Source organism: Dromiciops gliroides, chromosome 2, assembly GCF_019393635.1.
Source record: "Dromiciops gliroides isolate mDroGli1 chromosome 2, mDroGli1.pri, whole genome shotgun sequence".
Classification (NCBI taxonomy): Eukaryota; Metazoa; Chordata; class Mammalia; order Microbiotheria; family Microbiotheriidae; genus Dromiciops; species Dromiciops gliroides.
The window spans coordinates 10,751,967-10,773,102 of record NC_057862.1 but is presented as its reverse complement, the minus strand read 5'-3'; the positions used below and the strand labels follow the sequence as shown (position 1 = coordinate 10,773,102).

The following is a 21,136-nucleotide window of genomic DNA, read 5'->3' as shown; positions in this document are numbered from 1 at the left end:
ACAGTCCGTGCACGCACACACACGAATACAGAGAGCACTACATCCCTGATGCGCGCACGTATGCGCACACACACATGCACACGCATACGCACACGCATGCACTCTCTTGCTTTGGCATCCCCAGTGGGTAGTGGTAATGGCAGTGCCAGGCTGTGAGGACGTCCTCTGTGCTCGTGGTCTAAGTGCCGGTTTCTGTCTTCTGTCTCCCCTCTCCAAGCTTGGCAATGAGGAACAGCAAGAAAAGCTGCTCCGGGAGTGGCTGGACTGCTGTGTGACGGATGGCGGGGTGCTCGTCGCCATGCAGAAGAGCTCTCGCCGGCGCAATCACCCCCTGGTCACACAGATGGTGGAGAAGTGGCTCGACCGCTACCGGCAGATCCGCCCGTGCACGTCCCTGTCGGATGGAGAGGAAGACGAAGATGAGGAAGACGAGTGATGTGGTCAGGGAGCGAGCTGTCCGTGCCACGAGGTTGGTGAATGCCCCAAGGTTGGGGTCGTGCTGCGAGAGTCAGTCACTACGGGACGAATGAGTGGCTAGCAGACACCTGCTGGCCCGGAGATTTTCTGATCCATACACCACGGAGAGAACACAAGTGCTCATCTGCTGTGCGAACAGAGAACTCTGGTTGGACTAGAGTTTGTAAAAAGCTAATTTTATTATCGAGACAGAACATTTTGTTTTTTTCCTTTCAAATTGTAAATCTGTCTATAAATGTACCGCATGTGGTTGTGTAAGAAGTTGTGTAATAGGAGAAGTTGTACCAGCATCTTCAAATTATTGAGAAGTTTCTATTCAGTAAGGGCGCTTACAAAGCACATATGAAATGGCTATTTGTCCTTTTGATGGTAGAATTGATGTCCTACATCACTTTTTAAATATTCTGACACATTGAAAGACCATTTTGTGTTCTATTTTGCTGGTGCCACAGGCAGATGATAGAATTTTTTGTTCACACAGATTACCCGCAGCAAAATAGAAAGTTTATTGGATTATTGGTTTTTGGGTTTTTTTAAGTCCCCTGCTGTGCCCAGTGTAATAAAATCTAAAGGAACAAACTGTGGAAGAAAAGCCAAATTTCTCATGGAAGTCTCTAGATTTCCATTAATTCATCGTTTTCATTTTTCTGAAGGATATTTTTTTTCTTTCAGTCTACAGTACTTATTTATTTGTTTGGAATAGTGACCTAAAATTAGGGTTCTTATTCCAAGTATTTGGCAAAGTCCAGCCACTGAGTTGGCTCATCCCTGGACATTTGGCTAGCACTTGGGAAGTAGCCAATCCAGTGATGGGCTGTGGTCCATTGTGTGCCCAATGAATTGTGTGAAGTTTGCTAACTCAGACTTGATGGAGAATTTCATGCCTCTTGATTGTTACTGTAAAATGCACAGCAGAGTGATTTTTAAGCTGGTGTGATGCTTACTGTCTTACCCTTTGGGGCTTGAAGGTAAATCCTGTTGGAAACGGGGCATGCCTTTGTCTAGGCAGGTGGGGACACTGTTGGCAGTTCAGAATAAAGATTTTACAAAGAGTCAGATGGTTGAAATGCACTGTATGATGAATCTGGGATGTTCTTGCATGTTGATTGATGTGCCATTCCTTTTAAGTTTTCTTTTAAGTATAGGTTCAAAGTATATTCTTTAGTAGAAAACCCTTGTAAATGGCTGACATTTGTAGTTATACAGTTGGTAACGGGTCTAGTTTCATTCCCAAACAGCTGAAAAGGTTAGCGTTATGAGCACTTTGAAAATGGGGTGGTGGTGTGGGTGATTATAGAAGGTCTTTGAAAGGAGAGTCTGGGAAGAAGTCTCCTATTAAAATCTTCCTCCTTTCCCGAGCTCCGTGGCTGAAGGCTGTGAGAAAACCCTCAAGAGTTTGCTGCTTAGAAGGCGGTGGTGTTGAGATGACAAAACACCCAAATGATGAACGGCCTCATGTTGGCAGCCCCCAGCCTCAGCCATTTCAAAAGCCAAGGACACGAGACAGGCTCTAGCCTTCCCTTTTTTGACACTGAAATAGAAAGGATTTGTTTTCTGTAACCACTGACCAACAGATTGAAGAACAAATACTTTCTCTTCTACAATAAGCTAGTAGAACACCCCCCCCCTCCCCCAGACTTTGTTAGACATTTTCTTTTCCCTCAGTAGGATGATCAGTGTTCCTTATCTAAGAAATAGATACTTAACGTGGCATGTAAAGGTATAATCCTTCTGGAGGCAGGCATCCATCCATCCCAGTGCTCTCCTTGTTGGAAGCAGACTACCCTCCAAATTGGAGGTGCCAGAAATAAAAAGGTTTGAGAAAAGAAATGTATTAGCACTGTAGTTATACACTCAGACCTACCAAGGAGAAGTTAGGTAACACATTTATCCTTTGATCGATTGATCGATCCATCAATCGATCGGTAAGGCTTAGAAGATTGGCTCTGATAGGCTTTTCCACTCACGTCCAGATGTTAACTATTTTATTCCGGATTAATGACCCTAAAACTATAGCTAGCATTGCTAGTGCAACATGTCAAGAGATTTCCCTATGGGAATAATTGCTGGCTCTACTGTTCCAGGCTTCTAGCTTGTTAGGGGGCTTTTAGAGGTTGGCTTTTTCACAGCAAAATGTTTATTTTGAAACAATGAAATCTTCAGGAAATGAAAATGAACTCTGTGGGCAAATAAGATTTATGCTAAGTAGCTTATTTCTGATAACCACAATGTACAGGATGAGCTTTTTAACTTTGTAAGGTGTGTGCTCTTTGTCACCATCCTAAAGGGCCACTATACAGAACTACCCGGGACCAGGACTTTGGCCACTGAAGTTGAGTTTGTCCTGGGAGAGCTGACTGGCCTTCTGTTCCTTGCTGCTTGGTAGCTGCAGTCAGTCAAAACTGCTAGGAACAGGAATGCGTGGTGAGGGGAACCCATGCTGCCTATTGGATTTAACAGGTGCCTCACCAACCCAATCAGGTCATTACACTGTGCCACCAAGCAGGACTAGGCAGTAAGGGCTTCATTCAGTGACTCTTCAGGAAATTATTTGTGCTTGTCCCAACGCTATGGATTTCCTTTTGAAATTAACTGCCACAGTAGCCTATCTCTATATCGTCATGGACTTTGAAATTGTGTCTTTGTATCTGTATTATGGATGTTATGTTACGAGCCCAGCTCTAAAGGGAGTTTAGACCACAAGGATGACTTATACCTTGAGTGTTAGCTTTACATTTTGGCAAAATGTTTCTTTTGGGGAGAAGCACGTTTTCAAAAGAGGTGTATGTACTGAAGGAAGATACCAAAATACTTGAGGTCACTGGCCAGGGAGCCACTTGCACAAGCTGTTCAATCTATCCCGCTTCCCTAAGGTATTTCAAAGTCAATCTTCCTGGAAGAAAAAAAGGCCACAGCGAGATCGTAAATCATTTTGATAATAAATGGTGGATAATAAAGTACTTTTTTCATGGCTCTGTTGTGTTTACAAAACAGGTAATTTGGGGCAAATTTTAAAACCAGAAGTAGAAATTTATGAATATTTAATGTTAAAATACCTTGAAGATGATCATTTCATCTGAAGAACAGCATAGAAGTTAAAGGTCATTTCAGTGACAACACTACCTGAGAGGTTCAATTTAAATGCTCCTAAGTTTTATAGCAAACCTGGTAATGTCTGTAACTGTGTAGAGAGCTCTGTGAGGTCCAGAAGGGTCTGTCTGTCCTGCATCCTTACTTAACAGCTGATTCCAGTGGTCACTGGAATGCTCCATGATCTGGGCCAAGGCCTTTTGTTAAGGGACAGGAAAGGGTTGGAACACCAGCATTTTTTCTCTAAGTTCAAGTGGCCCCAAGGGGCTTGAATTCCAGAACTTAACAGAAGTTTTGATCACTTTTTATTGAAAACTGCACTGAACGCTAAATGTCCACTTTTACCATAAACAAATACAAGAACGGGGAACACACTAAAACAAAACATACTGCTTGTTGACAGCCATTCTTGGTTTTCTGTTTGGGACAGTTTTCAAGATTTCGTTTTGTCACAGAAACAGGAATGTACCTCTACAAAGGCTCAAAACAGGCCATCTTTTTAAACAAAAAGGCGATGGTTCACAAAAGACTATGAATATAACATGTAACTAGTTGATACAAATCTAATCGGATTTGTTAAAATCAGTCACACCTAATAACACATTGGAAGTGTTCTTGTATAAAATATCACGTGAAGAAAAGAAGACTTTTATCAATGTCTAAAAAAGTGGGTTTTGTTCATAGACAATCTGACAAATTACCATAAAAAGTGTTTCCTGAGACATAAGGAAATGCAACATTATTCTTCTTGAGCTCTTTCAGCTCAAGACTTTCCACTCAATAAAATAGCTGAGGATCTGAAACTGAGAAAATATATTTGAGTACAAACAGCGTGTGAAATTTAATACTTTTTTTCTTTTTTTTCTTTTTTCTTTTTTTTTTTTTGCATCATTAGAGGGTTTTACTGAGCTTACAGCCAACCGCTCAGGGTATGTGTGTATATATAGTTCAGATGAGGGAGAAATAGGTTTCACTGTACACAGGAAACTTGAGTATCTTCAGTATCTTATGCTTTGTAGTGTCTAACATAGGAAAACAATTTTCTCCTCATCTCTGATAGTTTATCCTCCTAACCAAAGAGGCAACCAGCCACATGTGGACAGAAGAGGCTGCAGTCCTGTGATCAGGTTTCCTCTCTGCAATTTCATATTCTGATGGTTGGATCTCTTGATGCAACATTCTGAAGCAGATGTTCAGGACCTGCTATTCCCAAGGGATTTGAGAAAGGAAAAAGATCTATTTATTCTTGTGATTGGTGCACAGATGAAAAAAACAACACACAGTAACAGAAGTTGATTGTTAATGTTATCACGTCCTAGCTCTCCAGCACTCGTAAGCAGAGGCATTGACTTCCGGGTGGTTCTCCCCGTCTTGCCTTTGGATCTGCTCTTTTAACACTGACATCCGTGATGCATCAGTCCAAAATCCATGTTGTGAATTCTGCATCGAATTCCTTTTCTCGTAGTTCATGTTTATTCAGTTTCTTGGTCCCAAGTTTATGCAAGTGATTATCCTCATTAAATTATCTGCTATTGCTCATTGGGATGCTCTCTATTGTCCCCATGTTTTGTGGGCTGGTTAGGAGAGGGAGCTTGGGAAGGATGCGCCACTGTTGGAAGATTATGAGTGACGGGAATGCCTCCTGGAATAATGCCTTCCATGGCTGCAGGAATTCCTCCAGGTGTGACACTGACTATGCCAGGCGGGTATCTAAGGAAGAAGAAAAAAGAGATTGGTGGTTTAAGGCAAGTTACAAAGAGACGCTGCAGTTGAGGTGTGAGAATACGCATGTTTTTGTGACCAGTGTCGTATGATGACAACAATGCCTTTTTTGCTTTTGGCCCTAGGAAGAGTCTTTAGAATTCAATGTGGACTTGAAGGCTGTGACCTGGAAAACTGATACAGAGCAAGTATTGTTTAGACTTACAATTCCATTATAATTTGGTTGTTTTTAAGTGGTTTGCCTTAAACGGATTCAAAACCTGCCCCCAACCCATAAAGCTTGTGCAAATACGTGTGCAAAAGCCACTTCCCATCTGTGCTTCACTGCAGTTTTCACATTTGGAGGATACCTTTATTTTTGAAACCATAGTTTTGTGAGAGGACATCTTCAATTCAAAATGGATGAATTGAATATTAAATTTTGCCCAGCTTAAAGCTGAAATTCGGGAGTTATACCCGAAGCAGTTTGAACTTAGCAGTACATAGGGGAGGTGTGTTACAATAAGGAGGGGCACTGTGTTGAAGAAAATACACCTTTTAGACCCTGGATGTACTGGGAAATATGCACTACAAGGATGCTTTGCTCCATGTATATTATGTAAAGAGGAACCAGGGAAACCAAAAATGCCTTAGATCCATTCAAGGAAGCAAAGGAGGGAGCAAACACAGGGAAATGCCCTCCTTGGATAGCTGCTGATTGAAAGAGGAGAGGTGCTCTTGGGCACCTACAGACTATGCCATTTCTTTTATGCACAAGCCTATGTATTTCAACAGTAGGCAATAAGGTGGGCAGTAAGCATCCAGCACCTGCCCCATTACATGTTTTTAATGTTCTGAATAAGGTAACTCAGGTTTGATTTCATTTCTCCCTCTCTGATGAGTGGTCAGAATGTAAAAGGCCAAAGGAAGATTCAGTATTTTAAAATGCTTTAATGAAATTTATGCCAGACCCTCATGTGGGAATTGGGAGGCAGTCCCTTTTTCTTTATAATCACAAAGTAACAGGAGTTTCCCCCCTAGGATACCAAGTTCTGCCCTTTACAAGTACAGACAACTTTCTAAAAATTCTGCAATGGAAATGTCAACTGTAGAGGGAATGCGTGTGGAGAGATGTGAGAGAGGTATCTTACAAAGGAAGAAGTTTGTCCTTTTATTGTTGATGTAAATCAGAAACGAGAGGGACTTTAGATCACATGACACAGAAAGTCTCTCGAACTTGAAGGGAACTGAAGAAAGTTTTCTCAAGAAAGGAGACTTGAGAGGAGCCACAACCCACTCAAAATTCTCCCCACATTCTGCCTTTTGTTCAATTGGAACAAAGGGTTCATTCCCCTCAGAGACCTCAGTTTACTTGGGGGAGAGGGAGGCGGGATGCAGCTGAACACTGGATTCTGGGGAACACAAGACCTTGCTCTCTTCAGTTCGATGTCAGTGAGGTAGAAATGTATTCCCACACCAAGTAAGAGAACAGAGCTGGGAAGCTGCTGGCTGCGGTCCATGTGAGCTACGTAAAGAAATGTGGTAAAAGCTCTTAAGCTCCACAGAAGGGAGGTTTCGCCCAGCGTGAGGCTGCTCAGTTGTCCATGTGCTGGTTGAAGTTACCACCTAGGTGGTTTTCTTAGTGTCTACTGAGACATTTCATGCAAGGAGGACCACCAAGTTGAATGGACAGTTAAACAGAATGGCAGCTAGGTGGCGCAGTGGATAGAGCACGGGCCCTGGAGTCAGGAGGACCTGAGTTCAAATCCAGTCTCAGACACTTGACACTTACTAGCTGTGTGACCCTGGGCAAGTCACTTAACCCCCATTGCCTCACCAAAAAAAAAAAAAAAAGTCCCTCCTATTTGGGGTACTTAGGTAGAACATGCAGTTAGATGAACATGTGTTATGGTAAAATGTCCGATTCCTCCAATCTTCCCTCCCTCTCGTCTAAGCAATCACTGGGTATTCTGACTTGGTCAGTTTTTATTTCATTAACTCCTAGTATGAAAATACTGCTGCAGTCCAGGCTCTCACAGCTAGTACTGATGCTGCCTCTTTGATCTGCTATTAATGAGGCTTGATGTCCAGAAATGCAAAGGGTGAACAAAAGTGGAGAAAGCTCTTTCCTTGTGAAAGGCACTGGCTTGAAGTGCCTTGGCTTGAAGCATCCATTTTTATGACTTTATTTTACCATTCAGTGTCTCCACCCTGTTCCAGGAGGCGTCTGGAAGGTGGATCTTTAAAATTTAAACTCTCACTTCGGAGGAAGAGAAGCCAACTCCAAGTGGCCCTTGAGCATTACCCCCAAAACGTTGTTCTTAACTCAAGAACACATGTAGTCTTTATATCCTGGACTTAAGAAAAGACCGTTTGGCTCAGGGACTTGGCCCGTATGTTCAGCCAGAAGAAAATAGGATTGTCGGAGCAATCTTCATCTGAAGAGGGAGCCAACTTGTGTCTGCACCAAAGAACCAGGAGCTGTGGGAGGAAGCTTCCCAAAAGCAATCCCTCCATCGAATGGGCGGCCTCCAGTCTTCACCAGGACTCCGGGTGGCCACTTGTTGGGCCTAACGAGGCCTTCCATCCCTCCCCAGGAGGCCAGGGTTAGTGCAGAGCGCAGTTCCCCCCTCTCACCTGTAGGTGGCACCATTGAGCTCTGGATGAATTGCCTGTTGATCTATTACCGACCAGGGAGCAGAGGTGACAAAGAATTCCTTATTGACGCAGTTTCTTAAGCTGTCTGGGATGCGACCTAGAACCCAAGGATTATAGCGTTCAGAGTGGAAAAGGTGATGAGGGGTGGGAGGGAAGACAGCAGCCATACTTCCCCAACATGCCAAGGGCTGCTTCAGACACAGGAAAAGCCCTGGGGGGGGGGGGGGGGGGCGGGTCGTCTAACCTGGTCCCCTTTGGAGCCCTCCTCAGAAGTATAAAGTAAAATTACAAAGGAGGCCTGTCAAAAAAAGTTCTTGGACCCCAGCTTATAGGAACCCTTCTGTTGTAAGTTTCCTTCTATCACTTATTATTAATTTATTTACATGTTCAAAAAGGGAATGGGAACAAAGCAACTGGACGATGCAGCCTGTCACGAGGCTCTTTTGTGGAGAGGTCCCTCTAGTGTTATTTAACGTGTAAAGCTTATTGGGGGGTGGGGGGGTGTCTCTGTGGCTTCAACACATCCAATCTTACTCCACTCCTGAAACAAGGTTCCGTGAAAAGGTCCCATGACTTGCTCCCTAAAAATGACTTCATGTAAATGAGACCTTAAAGAAGATGGGGGCAGAGGCACTCGACCCTATAGCTGTGGGGAACTTGGGCCAAGCTTTGCCTGGCGCCTGGGCGCCCATGTCAAATTCCTCAGGGAAAAGTGATACCTGTGATTGCTCGGCGAATTTCCGTTGCAGCTGCCTCCCTCATCTCTAGTGAGGCCTGCTCACTATACCAAGCTGTGTGCGGCGTACAAATTAAATTTGGTGCATCTTTCAGTGGACCCTGAGCAAAACTATGAAAATGAAAGTGGGGGAAGGAGAAGGAACAACGTGTTAGCAGGAAAGCAGTCTGCCAGGTTCATCTCCCCGGTCATCCCTCTAGTGCCACGGGCTCCCCCGAGGGCTTCCTATCCCTCTCAATAAGGGCTCCCCTTTTGGCACTGCATTTTCTCCACAACCACCCTGGGAGGCAGGGAGCTCTATCATTTAGAGGGAAGACTGGCCTCCCTTCGACCCATACTAGGTGCAAAATGGCCCTGTGAACTCTAAGACAAAGTCATGGAGACCCAGCTGCTTTTGTACACGGATGTGTCTGCAGCACAAGACAAATCCCAATGACAGCTAGAGAGTGGCATGTATTTGTTCCAAGTGCCTCACTTTGCTGCTGCCTTTTTTTCCCTTAACCTAATGCCAGACTTGGAAGCTTTAAACAGGCTCAGTAAGAGAATAGAGACAAAGCCAGCAAAAACCTTTCTTGGTCCCCCCAAATTATCTCATGCCTCCTCACATAGGAACAAAAGCTGTTTCTCCCAGTTACCTAAGTACACGTGAATGTATGTATGTATGCATGAATATAGCCTCAAGGCTAAGGCAGTTAGGAAAGAGGGTACTAGTGGGGGGTCGGGGGCGGATTACTTAAGGCTTCCCATAGAAGGTGATGCTCATAAGTCAAGTGAAGAGGGCACTACAGTGTCACGAGGGAAGGACGGAGAAGGGCAGTTTGTCCGCACCTCACGGTGTGGGACGGAATGATGTCCAAGAAGGCTGGAAAGGGGGGTAGGAAAGTTATGTGAAGGGCTTTAAAAGCCCAGGAGGCCCCACTGGTGTTGTCTGAGCAGGGAGTGATATGGTCAGGCCTCGGGGATTCTAGTGATAGTGAGAGGAAGGCTGGGGGCTGGTGAAGTGAAGGCAGCTGACCGACCAGTGGAGGTGGGCAGCCCAGGATGCTGCCAAGCCTACAAACTGAGGGGATGGCTGCCTTGGACAGAATAAAGAACACTGGGTCTGGGCCATCCGCTTTGAAATGTCCAGCAGGCAGCTGGGTATGCTGCAGTGAAGCCTTGGGGAGAGGCTGGAGCTGGCCATAGAAATCTGGCTGTTACATCCACGGGAGCTCCCAAGAGTGCCCAGATAGGGGCAGCTAGGTGGTGCAGTGGATAGAGCACCGACCCTGGAGTCAGGAGGACCTGAGTTCAAATCCGGCCTCAGATACTTAACATTTACTAGCTGTGTGACCTTGGGCAAGTCACAACCCCAATTGCCTCACCGGAAAAAAGAGTGGCCGGATGGACCTTGGTGAGCCCCCACAGCTGGGATGGTGGCAGAGCTGTTGGGAAGGCATGCAGAAGGACGGCCATCGAGAGCATCAAGCAAGCGTATGGGACTTGGCAAAGAGAGACCGTGGGTAACGTTCAGGAGGAAGGCAGAAGCCAGAAAGGGGAAGGGGATGGGAGGCAACTGTGGCAGACTCCTCTCTGGGGTGGATGGGCCTGCCCCCCCAGGAGGCACCTAAGCGTGGCTTTCAGTGAAGATGTTTGCCCCCTCCCCCCTTAATGGGACTTACCTAAAAGGTTCTGATTCGTGCACGTCCAGTGCCGCCCCTCGTATCCTCCCCTCTTTGAGGGCCTGGGCCAGGGCCTTCTCGTCCACCAGCCCGCCACGGGCCGCGTTCACCAGGAATGCGCCTTGCCTCATCTGCAGGGGAGGAAGGAGGAGATCTGAAAAACCTGAGCCCGCCACACTGTGTGGCCCAGGCGGGGGCTGGGTCACCCTCCTCACCTGCTTGATGGTGAAGTCATTGATCAGGTGGTGATTGTGTTCGTTGAGGTTACAGTGCAGAGACACACAGTCGCTCTGGTAGAGCAGGTCCTGGAGGGTGTAGATCCGCTGAACGCCCAGCGACCGCTCGATGCCGTCCTGCAAGTAGGGGTCGTAGAAGATGACACTGAAGCCAAAGGCCTTGGCTCGGACGGCGACGGCCTGCCCGGTGCGACCTGTGGAGACACAGAGGGCGTGCAGGACTCCCCTTCCTCCCGAAGGTGAGCTGAGCAGCGTGTGCTCGGGCTGGGCCTGGGGGCAGCTTCCCCACAGCTCCTCCTGCCCCCTCCACTGTGTGCTGCCCACAGCACCGACAAGGACCCGGGGGGGGGGGGGGGGATGGGGGGGGGTGTGAGGCTCTCTAATTCTGTGATCTTGGGTGCTGCTGGGTGACCCTGGGCAAGTCCTTCCCCTCCTAGCCTCTGACTCCCCGTCGGCCGATAAGATGGGCTCCTGGGCCCCTTCCAGCTCAATGACGATTCTCTAAAATCAACGACCTTTACGAAAAGGGGAATGAACTCCCTTGAGGATGACCACGGCCACCACTGGCTGCTGCTCTTTCCCTCCTTACACGCGGGAGACATTTTGATTCATTCTAAATACTTTATCCACAATTTTTACCTGTCAGCTTCTAACAGTCTACACCTCACAGGAAGAGCTGGAAAGGGCAGGGCTTGTCTAGTCTCCCCACCCCCTGCCCCGGGTCTTTTTAAAGATGGGGAAACCATGGCCTAAAGGTAGAGGGATTTGTCTAAAGAGGTCCCAAGAGGCAGACCTGCAATTTGAACCCAGGTCCTCCCCAAATTCCTTTCCTCTCAGGAGAGGGAAGAGTTGACCTCCCCCAACAGTATAGCAGGTGGAAGGCAGGGAGATGCGAGTTCTAATCTTGCCCCAGTTACCAGCTATGTGGTCCTGAGCAAGTTACTAGCCCCTGGGCCTCAGTTTCCTCATTTGTCAAATGGGGGGAGTTGTAAGTGTCAAGTGTCTGAGGCTGGATTTGAACTCAGGTCCTCCTGACTCCAGGGCCGGTGCTCTATCCACTGCGCCCCCTAGCTGCCCTCTCAGGCCAGTTTTCCTGTGTTTCTCGTGGTCATTCACCACTTAAATGCAAATGTCTGTTCATGCATCCGTCCCCTCCTGCCCGCTTCCCTTTACTCGCTCACTCACCCTCCCACAGAGGACAACTGCCTTTTGAAAGCAGGAATGGGTGAAAGCTTACAACACGCTCTTCCTGATGCATCTTACCCACGATACATCAGCTGACGTTTATAAGCACCACTTGTGTGCAGTGCCCTCTGCCAGGTGCGAGGTAGCCACAGGGACCCACAGTCCGTACATACCGAAGCCGATGAGGCCGAGCGTCTCTCCTCGGATGCGGGCCGCTCCCGAGGCCACTTCCCGGATCTGCTCCACGCTCTGGACCCGCGTGCCCTCCCGCAGGGCTTGGTACAACCAGGTGTTTCGCCGGTAGAGGTTGAGAATGTGGCATATGGTAGAGTCGGCTGTCTCTTCCACGGCCGCCGAGGGGATGTTACACACGGCTATTCCTGGCGAGAGGGGAGATGACAGAGATGAAGCTGGGGAGCAGGCGGGCAGCCGGGGCCACCTGTCCTGGCCACAGCTCCACACCAGACCTTCACCTGAGGTCATCTCCCACCTCCATATCTATAATGCTCACTCTCCTCACCTCAGGCTGGGTCGGGATTCAAACTGAGGTCGTCTTCCTGCCTTGACAAAGATGCAAGACGGGCCACTGTCCTAACAGCCTCCCTCCCGCTGCCTCGGGGTGGGGAAGTAAGCCTGGGTTCAAGGAGGTGGGGTGAGCCCAGCCCAATTCTGGCTGTGCCCGGGTGGGTCAATTACTCAGCCTCAGCACCTACCAGTAATGGAGGGGCGAGCATGTGCATGGGCAGAGGGAGGCAAGATGCCATCCAACCATGTCACAGGTCTGTTTTAATAAGATGAGTTCAAATTTTGACTCTGCCGCTTTTTCCCAATCCTTGTTTCCTCTCCCATCCTCGGAGGTTCTTCCCAGCTCTGATTCTATGATTGACCCCCTGAGGAGGCAGGTACTCTCTGAATTGGGGGAAGGGAGTCTGCTTTGGAAGCTGCTTCTTGTCCCTTTCTTTGGAGCCAGAGTTACTTCCCAGCAAGTGAGAGTCTGAGGCTGGATTTGAACTCAGGTCTTCTGACTCTAGGTCCAGTGCACTCTCTACATTCTGACATTGACAAAACCCATTATGGTTTGTTTAGCTCTTTGCCCCCAATTGGCCCAGCAAGGTGGGTGCTATTGTTATCCCCATATTATGAAGAAACTGAAGCCTCTTTTGGGAGTCAGGGGCTTAAATAAGGCCTGGACGCTGTGATGCCCATCTGGGAGAGACAGAACGTCACTCTACCTCCTGCCGCTAAAAGGTGTAAAGACATTGTAAAAAACCTGCTGATGCTAGAAAAAGGGAAACCGAGGCCTGGGGCTAGGGAATCGTGATAGGCCCCCTCGACCTCGAGCTGGAAGGGGCATTAGGAGGAACAATTCTGGGGCCCCATGGTGGGGCTGGGCTGGTCCAGGAGAGGCTCCCCTACAGAGCTGGGGTCTCCTTCCCAGCCTCAGTTTCCCCCTGTATAAAAGGGGTCATTCCCATGGCGTCCGTCCCCAAGGTTCTGACCCAGGCACCAGCAGAAAACCCACCAGCATGTACGTACCAAGCTCTCCAGCCGCCTTGATGTCGATGTTATCGTAACCGCTCCCAATGCGCACGATGACCCGTAAGGCCTTGAACTTCTCTAGGTCTTCCCGCGTGAGGGTGATCGTGTGGTACATCATGGCTCCGACGGCTTCATTTAATACCTGACAAAGAAGAGCCAAGACCCCGTAAGAGCAGTGGGAATCACCATCAGCCAGGGGACTACGTGCGTCTGGGCAACCCCAGCCAGTGAAGGCACAAGCTCTAGGTTCAAATCCTGGTGCTACCACTCCCTAGCCCAAGGCCAAGCCACGTGGTCCCTGCTCCTCTGGAAAGTGTGAGGAATGTGGGACAGTGAACAGACAAAGGGGCCTCTGCGAGACCTGGCGCAGGTGACCAATGCAAAGTAGTTTAAAAACAGAGGCCTGGAGCGTGCACCACAAAGATCTGGGTTCGAATCCCGCCTCAGACATTTACTGGCTAGGAGACCCTGGGCATGTTTTAAGCTCTCGGCCTCAGTTTCCTTATCAGTGAGGCCCTGCTATTCTGGGGGCACCCGGGGCCTTGGCATGGTGGGCTGAGCTTTAGGGACACCCTGCTTGCCTCAGTTTCCTCATCTGTAAAATGAGCTGGAGAGGGACATGACAACCGCTCCAGCGTCTTGGAAACGACTGAGAAATGACTGAATCCTAATTCTGGTTGGGGCCCAGCACAGGATTCTGAATTGGGGCTTCCTGAGCAGTGGTCAGACCTGCCGATCCCTTCATCTCTTCCGTCTGTCCCTTGTATGGACCAGGGGAATGAGGTCTGGGGTGGCCCGAAGGAGGCAAGCAGAGTGATGCCTGCCCAGCATCCCTCACCCCCCCAGGCGCCTCACTGTCCACCCGTCCACTGCCGGGGGTGAGATTACAGCTCAATCCCCAGCAGGATTAAGTGGGCTGCTCTGGCCGTGCCAAGGGGCATCACGTGGGCAGAGATAATGAGGGAGACTTTCAGATGACAGCAGATGCCAAGGCAGATAGGGGAATGGGGGGAGTCAGGACTTCCCCTGACCTGAGGCCCCCGGAAGCGTTTTCCCACCCCATCTTTGGGGTCTCGCTGCTGCTGTTCTGGTTCAATGCTGGGCAGGACGGGAAAGCCAATCCACCTTGGCCAGTGCTTGTCATGGGGCCTGATCCTTGTGCCCCTCAACTTTCCCAAGCCCTTCCCCCTAACATGTGAGGCAGACGAAGACTCGGCCTCAAGCCCTGAGTGAATCACCCCGCCTTGCCATCTACAAAGTGGGCAATGGGGAGGCCCTGAGGCCAGGGGATGTCCCCTATTTTTGTCTCCAGACTCCCCAGAGCCTAGGATCACTCACAGGGCATCTCCAGGCAGCTCTGCAGACCTGGCACATTAAGGAAAACTAAGTGATTCTTCTTCTTTTTCTTGGTAGGGCAATGAGGGTTAAGTGACTTGCCCAGGGTCACACAGCTAGTAAGTGTCAAGTGTCTGAAGCTGGATTTGAACTCAGGTACTCTTGAATCCAGGGCCAGTGCTTTATCCACTGCACCACCTAGCTGTCCCCTAAGTGATTCTTCTTAAAAGCAAGGGGATCCTGGGGGCTAGTCCAGGGCATTCATGGAGGGGAAGCTACTGCTACGGAGGGGTCAGTAATTCCAGCCAGAGGCCCCACATGTCCATCTGAATGTCCCTGTAAGGAGAGGGCCAGGGGCCGACAAGGCTCCCTCTATCAACGCTTAGACGCTCCTAAGTGGCCCGGCCAGGGTCATGCAGCCAGTGTGAGGCGGGCATGGGATCATCAGGAAGCTCACTGACGCCTGGTATGGCCCCTCTCTTTTACAGGAGGGACCCAAGTCCAGGGAAGGGAAGACCCTGCCCAGGCTCACACGGGCAGGGAGCGAAGGCATCTACAGCAGAAGCAGCCCCTCCCCTCCCCCAACTCTGCCCCAGCCAAGCCCGACAGCCTTCACGTGCATCAGGGGGACGAGCGTCCCTCCCGCTGACCTACAGCCTCACCAGCCCCGGGCACCCGGGCTGACTGGGTGTCATTAGGTGTCATTAGGAAGGGGACAGGGAGGGCAGGGCATGGGCTGCTTTCTGTCACTTACAGGGGAGCCACAGACCCTGGGAGGAAGAGACATTCTCCGAGGCAACCCTCCCTCCAGACAAATACGCCCACAGGATGCTGAAGCCCAGAGTCAGCAGTGATCGCTGGGAGCGACGGACTGACCGGCCATGTGTCTGGGATGACCTCTGACCCCCCGCCCAAGCTCAGTCTCTGTGGGTCACGCCCCCCAGACCATGACTGTCTCACCCGTAAAAGGGGGGGACAGCTCTGGGGTCCATCTGGCTCCAAGAACCCGCTCCTACAAGCCTGCTGGGGGTCCCTGGGGAGGTAGGTGGCCATCTGAGGCAGGAGGGACTTTTGTCCCTCGTGGCTTCCCACCCCCCCAATCTGGGTGAGATCACAGGAAGAGAGCAGACTCGGGGCTGGAAGCTGGCTCAGAGCTCATCCGGAGAAAAGTAAACTGAGGCCGAAAGGTCGCTGTAGACCTGGCCTAGGTGACTGACGGAGGCGAGCCCAATCTCGGCCGGGACACGTCAGTCTTGGTGCCAGAGGTCTTGGGCTGGAGGGGACCCGGGGACAGGGAAGGCTGGCGACTTCCTCATGTTTCCATGGGCTGTGAACGTCACAGGCTGGACTTGGGCCCAGCTCCTCTGAGTCTAGGTGCTGCTCTTTCCACTGGGCCATCCGACCCCTGCAGGGTTAGATGGGGACCTTCCTACCGGTGTCCGCACCTGGATGCCAAGGGTCTGCCAGGCACACAAGCCCACTTGCTGCTCCCTGGAGGTATGCAGCCAAAGCACGTGAGGCAGGGGGCAGGCCATCCCAGGGGTGGTGGATGGAGCCTGGGGATGCTGCTGGTTCTGTGAGGGAGGGACACGGAGTGAAGGAGGAGGCAGGGATAGGACAAGACAGGACAGACTGACGCACGCCCTGTGTGCGCACTCCTTGGGGCCACTCACCTTTTCATGGATCTCCTGAGTTGATTGTGCGTCACAAAAAGCCACTGTGGCTAAGTCTTTCAAAATGGGCATCTCCACGGTACAGTCTCGCCCATCGAGCAGGGCCACCAGGGGTCGGGGGTGCAGGGGGCCATTCATGATTTGGGGGCGGATACCTGCAGGGAGCACAAGAGGGCAGGGACCATGAGAACTGGCTGTGCTCTGGGGATGGGTGGAGCTGCCACTCACCATGGGGGAGGGGCCCAGGTACATCCCAGGTGTGCCCTCTGGAGAGGCAGTGGCTGGCACCTGCTCACGTTTTGGCAGCACCACATAGTTTGCAGAGCACTTTCCTAAAAACATCCCCCAGAGGCCTGGGTTCAAAGTCAGCTCTGCCTCTGACCTCTGGCCTTGGGCAATGCTCTCAATCTCTCTGTGCCTCAGTATGGGGGGGGGGGGGTCTCAGTGGTGGTGTACCCCACATTCAATCTCTAAATCTGCTTCTTTGAGGCATGTCATCACACAAATATCATCACTGCCACTAAACAGAGGAGGGAACTATGGGAATAAGTCACTCGCGGTCACCCAGGTAACACAAATCAGAGGCAGGACTAGAACTCAGGACCGGTGCCCTTTCCACTCTTCCCTGCTGGTTCCCTGAGGTGCAGATTGCTTTGTCAGCCCTCCCATTTCCAGCACTGAGATGTGGCTCAGGTCTCGGAGGACCTTCCTAGCCCCATTCACTGAGGGCAATGCCCGTGGAAGAAAGGTCCACAGACCAGACACAGCTAAGATGTGCCAGCCCAGCCACCAGACGCTGTAGCCTCCTAAGCATGCCCAGGAGCTGGTGACTCCAACAGGAATGACCCCAGGAGGGCCCTGCTCAGGGGGACGGCCATTAGCTGCCTCTGCCGCCCCGGGCAGATCTGGTAGACGGAGCTGAGATGTGCCTGGGAGGCACAAATGGGGGGACTTTGGGGGCCACTGGTGCCCCTCCTTGCCACCCCCAGCATCCTCTGCCAACCGCTGCCGTGACTACCTGCGGCGCTGGCTGGCACACACCCGGGCCGGCCACCTGAACAATGACAAGCCTCTGGGAGCCCCAACCCCCGACTTTGCTAATAGCAAACACTGCCCAGTTCAGTGCTCAGGGCCTCTAAGTTCCGAGCTATGGGGTTTCGTTGTTTGAGCAAGAGAATCCCATTTGCCGAGGTCGTGGGCCCTCTCTGGCGGGTAGGGCTGCTGCGGTGTTCCTGCCTTCTCACAGACGGGCCTACAGGACAAGATCTGACTGGGGGAGGCCACCCGTGTAGGGAACATCTGAGACGGCGGGGCGGGCAGGCACCCTCAGCAGCTGCTGGAGGGGTGGCGGGGCGGCCCCTGAAGTCTCTCCTCAGATGGAAATGCTCCTCACTGCTAGAAAACGATGCCCCCCCACCCCCTCTGGATGGGAGCTCACATTAATCACTGTTAGGAGCCAGAACGAGCAAAATAAAAGCAAACAAACAAAAAAAACCACAGTCAAACCACCTCAGGAAGTGGGCAAATGAAGTGGCCCGAGGTTTCTACCGGCGTTTCTGGGAGTGGGTGATCTGGACAAGCAAGAGGGAGGCTGGCCAAGGAAATGGGAGCCGTGGGGGTGGCTGTTGATTATTTGCTGTGTGGTTCCTTCCCTTCCAGCACTCAGATCTAGAATGCCCCCCCCCCCCCCCCCCGGCTCTGGTGGTCCTTCCGGCTCGGACCCCAGGGCCTTCATCAGGCACAAGGCTCTCCAAAGCTTGGAGACCACTCTGAAGCGGAATCTCAACCTGGGGCAGGGCTCCCATCCTGCCAGGAGGGCTGGGATGTCAAACCCGCCAGCCAGGCCACAGCCAGCCGGGCACAAGGGCGCAGAAAGCGTGTTTGCAGAGACCTCCAGCTGGTGCTGAGGGACGAGCGTCCATAAAGACGCCAGCCCTGGGTCCTTCCCATCAGACGAGCAGGAGGGCTGTGCTTGCCGAAGGTCCTGCCCCACCAGGACGGACGAGCCAAGGGGAGGCACCCAAGCCTGGGATCTCCCGGGCCCTGGGGGTGGCCACAGCTACTGGCAGAGCCCAAAGGATGCCTCCGTCGAGGGCGGTGAGCCTGTCACCTGCTTGTGGGGCTGGACTAGGAGCAGAGCCTCTGACTGTAAAACTCCAAGTCAGAGAGTGGGGAGGAGCTAGAAGGGACCTGGAACACGCGACCTGCAAGTCTGGGGATCCAGAAGGGACCTGGAACACAGAACTGAAAACGTCGGGACTGAAAGCAGCCTCAGGCCCCCTCTAAGTTGAGTGATGGGGAAACTCAGGACAAGAACAGAAACGAAGAAGCCAAGTTTTATAGGCTGTGCCTGCCTCCCTCCACAGCCCTACACGCGGGATGTCCACACTCAAGATGAAGATGATCCCAAGGCAAGAGGGACCCCTGGGTGCTCTTCCTTCATCCACCCCACCCCAGAACCCAAGCCTGGTGACTTGGGATGGGAGAGGGCTCCACCTTTAGTTATCCCATGCCCATGGACGCTGCTGCGCACACCAGAATCATTGAAATATTCTGAAACAAAGTAAGAGCCAGGGGGTTGGTTGGGCTCAGGGCCCCAAGGCAGGGCCCGGGTGTTTGTGGGATGAGCCCAGCACCTTGAATTAACCCAGGGGGCTCCAGTTAATCCATGGAGTCCTAGCTGACCAGGCACGGGGAGACCTTGGCTGGCATCTGGCGGAGCCCTTTGGTGCTGGATAGCCAAGGGCCCATCTCATTTCCTGGAGCTAGCCACCTGCGGACAGCCCGCTTTTGTTCCCTGCCTTGTCCGCACACAAAAGCCCGCTTGTCTTCCTTCCCTGGGCTCCTCCCCTCTGCTGCTGAGCTTTATCGGATCCCAACTATGGCCCTGCTCAGGAAGCCTCCTGGGCAGCCTGGCCAGCTTTGTGCGGCCACTGGCCGGCCTGATAGAGTTCCCGGACTGCCCCCCACAGTACCTCTGCCAGCCAGCCCGACGGGATCCCTGGTAGGGCAGCCCAGGTGGCACCCTCACCCCAGTAGTGACAGTGTTACCAGAAACGGCACTTCCTGAGGCACTCAGGGCCTGGCAAATGCTGCCTCCACTTGGAAGCGGAGGGAGAGGGGGGTGAAGCAAGGATTGGGTGGAACACCACCACTTTCCCTGGTGGGTGTTGCTGCTCTGTTGCTGCCCCATGGGCTAGGGGCCCATCAGGCCTCGAAGAGTTCCACGGCGGGAGCCCACAGCTGTGACATCTCCGGACACACAAACCAATAAGTGGATTTTGTCCCAAGCCCCAGAACAGTCAGGCCAGGAGAGGCGGGGCAGACTTTGCCAAACCTGCTGTGGTGGCATGGGCACTCTGGGCACCCTCCCACTCGGAGATGCTCGGGCTCCATTCATAGCTTCTTGCTGCCCAGAAATCCTGGCTCCTTGGCTCATCTCACCCCAGAAAGCTCCCCCACCATGGGCTCTTGGGGAAGAAAGGCGCCTGTCCGCAGGGGGCTCTGCCAAATCCAGCCGCTTACAATGGGAGGGCAAGCAGCCTCGGGTCCGAAAGTTTGGGGACTTTCCCTGGCCATGGCAGAGGCTGCTGACCTTGCCTGAATAGTGACAGGAGCAGGAAGTGCAGGGGGGGAGGGGGAGGAAGGAAGGGGGAGTAGCCAGCCGTGTTCAAGTAGACAAAAAAAAAAATCCAGTAGAGTTGTTCAGGGAGGACTGCCTTGGTTGTGTGTCCGGGTGAGGGAGCCGGGCAGTCCCAGCCCCAGATGAGGGACTGTCATCCTGTAGAAAAGGGGGTCCCTGGGAGCCCCAGGTGGGGCCAGGCTAGTCCCAGAGTCCCCCACCTGGCCAAGTCTCCAACTCAGCGTTAAGGGGAGCAAACAAAGCAGTCCTGTTTCAACAGGACCCTGGAGTTGGTGAAGCCCCTTCCTCACAATGACTCTGGGTGGGGGCAGTGACTGCAAACTGGATGAATTCCTCCCATTATAAAAGTGAAGAAGTAGAGGCTCAGGGATGGGGTGTAGCTTGTCTATGGGCACATGGGTCGGGTCCAAGCCCCGAGTCTGGCTGTGTGACCTTGGACCAGTCACCTGAACGTGGGCCCTCATTTCCTCGTCTGCCCAAGAACAAGCCTTGGGCTCCAGTGCCCCTTTCGGCTCCAGGATCCCAGGTCTTCAGGCATTTACAAGTAAGCCCTTGCTGGGGGGTGGGGGTGGGGGTGGGGGCCCTTGTTTGTCCTGATGGCAGCCTCCTTCCCTCTAGGCAGACGGGAGAACAGGAAGGGTGATGGAGAGAGGTCCCAGCTCAGCCTGGGGGCCCTGACTTCTCCCCATATCTGAGCTCCCTGAGAACCCACCAGCCTGCCCACAATCCCCTCACCCAAGACCATTGGGCCAGGGGTAGGCAAAGGGTGCCAAGCAGGCAGAGGGACTTCCTGGGGCCATACCTGGGCATCCAAGGGAGAGGGGAGCGGCACACCCAGCCCCCTTCCCTTGGAGAGCCCAAAGCCTTCAGGGAGGATCCTGCCCCTTGGATGGGAATCTCCGAGTCATTTCCGCCCGAGCTTTTGCTTGGTTACTGGTTAGTGAAACACACCTTTCTCTCATCCGGGTACAGGTTATTTATTGAGATAAGCTAATCACCCTGGGACTCAGCCGGGCACCACTCCCCAAGGAGAATCCCCCCGGCCTGCAATGGTGCAGCCACTCACTGCCGCCATGCTGGCCACACGGTCTCTCAGCCGGGCTGGTCCCCACATGCTGTGAGAGCCAGCAGCTTACTCAGACAGTGGACAGGACAGAGCCCCCAGCCCAGTGGCCACTCCTCCCTCGAAAGCCCAACGAATG

The 21,136-nt window shown here is 52.0% G+C and overlaps 2 protein-coding genes across 7 annotated transcripts in view; one reads left to right on the top strand and one right to left on the bottom strand.

The window, feature by feature from the left end:
- ZRANB1 (zinc finger RANBP2-type containing 1) overlaps positions 1-1,835 on the top strand; it is a 71,356-nt gene extending 69,521 nt beyond the window's left edge. Inside the window, exon 10 of the mRNA XM_043984682.1 lies at positions 218-1,835. Within this exon, the coding sequence (XP_043840617.1) occupies positions 218-436 (219 nt within the window). The 3' untranslated portion in view covers positions 437-1,835. The remainder of the gene's footprint in view (positions 1-217) is intronic.
- Positions 1,836-3,331: 1,496 nt separating this feature from the next.
- The window catches only part of CTBP2 (C-terminal binding protein 2), a 155,644-nt gene continuing 137,839 nt past the window's right edge, over positions 3,332-21,136 (bottom strand). For all 6 annotated transcript variants that reach the window (XM_043987286.1, XM_043987284.1, XM_043987283.1 and 3 more), the window contains 8 exons: positions 16,292-16,446; positions 13,281-13,425; positions 11,918-12,124; positions 10,539-10,753; positions 10,324-10,454; positions 8,646-8,773; positions 7,906-8,023; positions 3,332-5,277 (listed from right to left, as the gene is read on the bottom strand). In XM_043987286.1, coding sequence (XP_043843221.1) covers positions 5,097-5,277; positions 7,906-8,023; positions 8,646-8,773; positions 10,324-10,454; positions 10,539-10,753; positions 11,918-12,124; positions 13,281-13,425; positions 16,292-16,446 — 1,280 coding nt within the window. In that variant the 3' untranslated portion in view covers positions 3,332-5,096. The remainder of the gene's footprint in view (positions 5,278-7,905; positions 8,024-8,645; positions 8,774-10,323; positions 10,455-10,538; positions 10,754-11,917; positions 12,125-13,280; positions 13,426-16,291; positions 16,447-21,136) is intronic.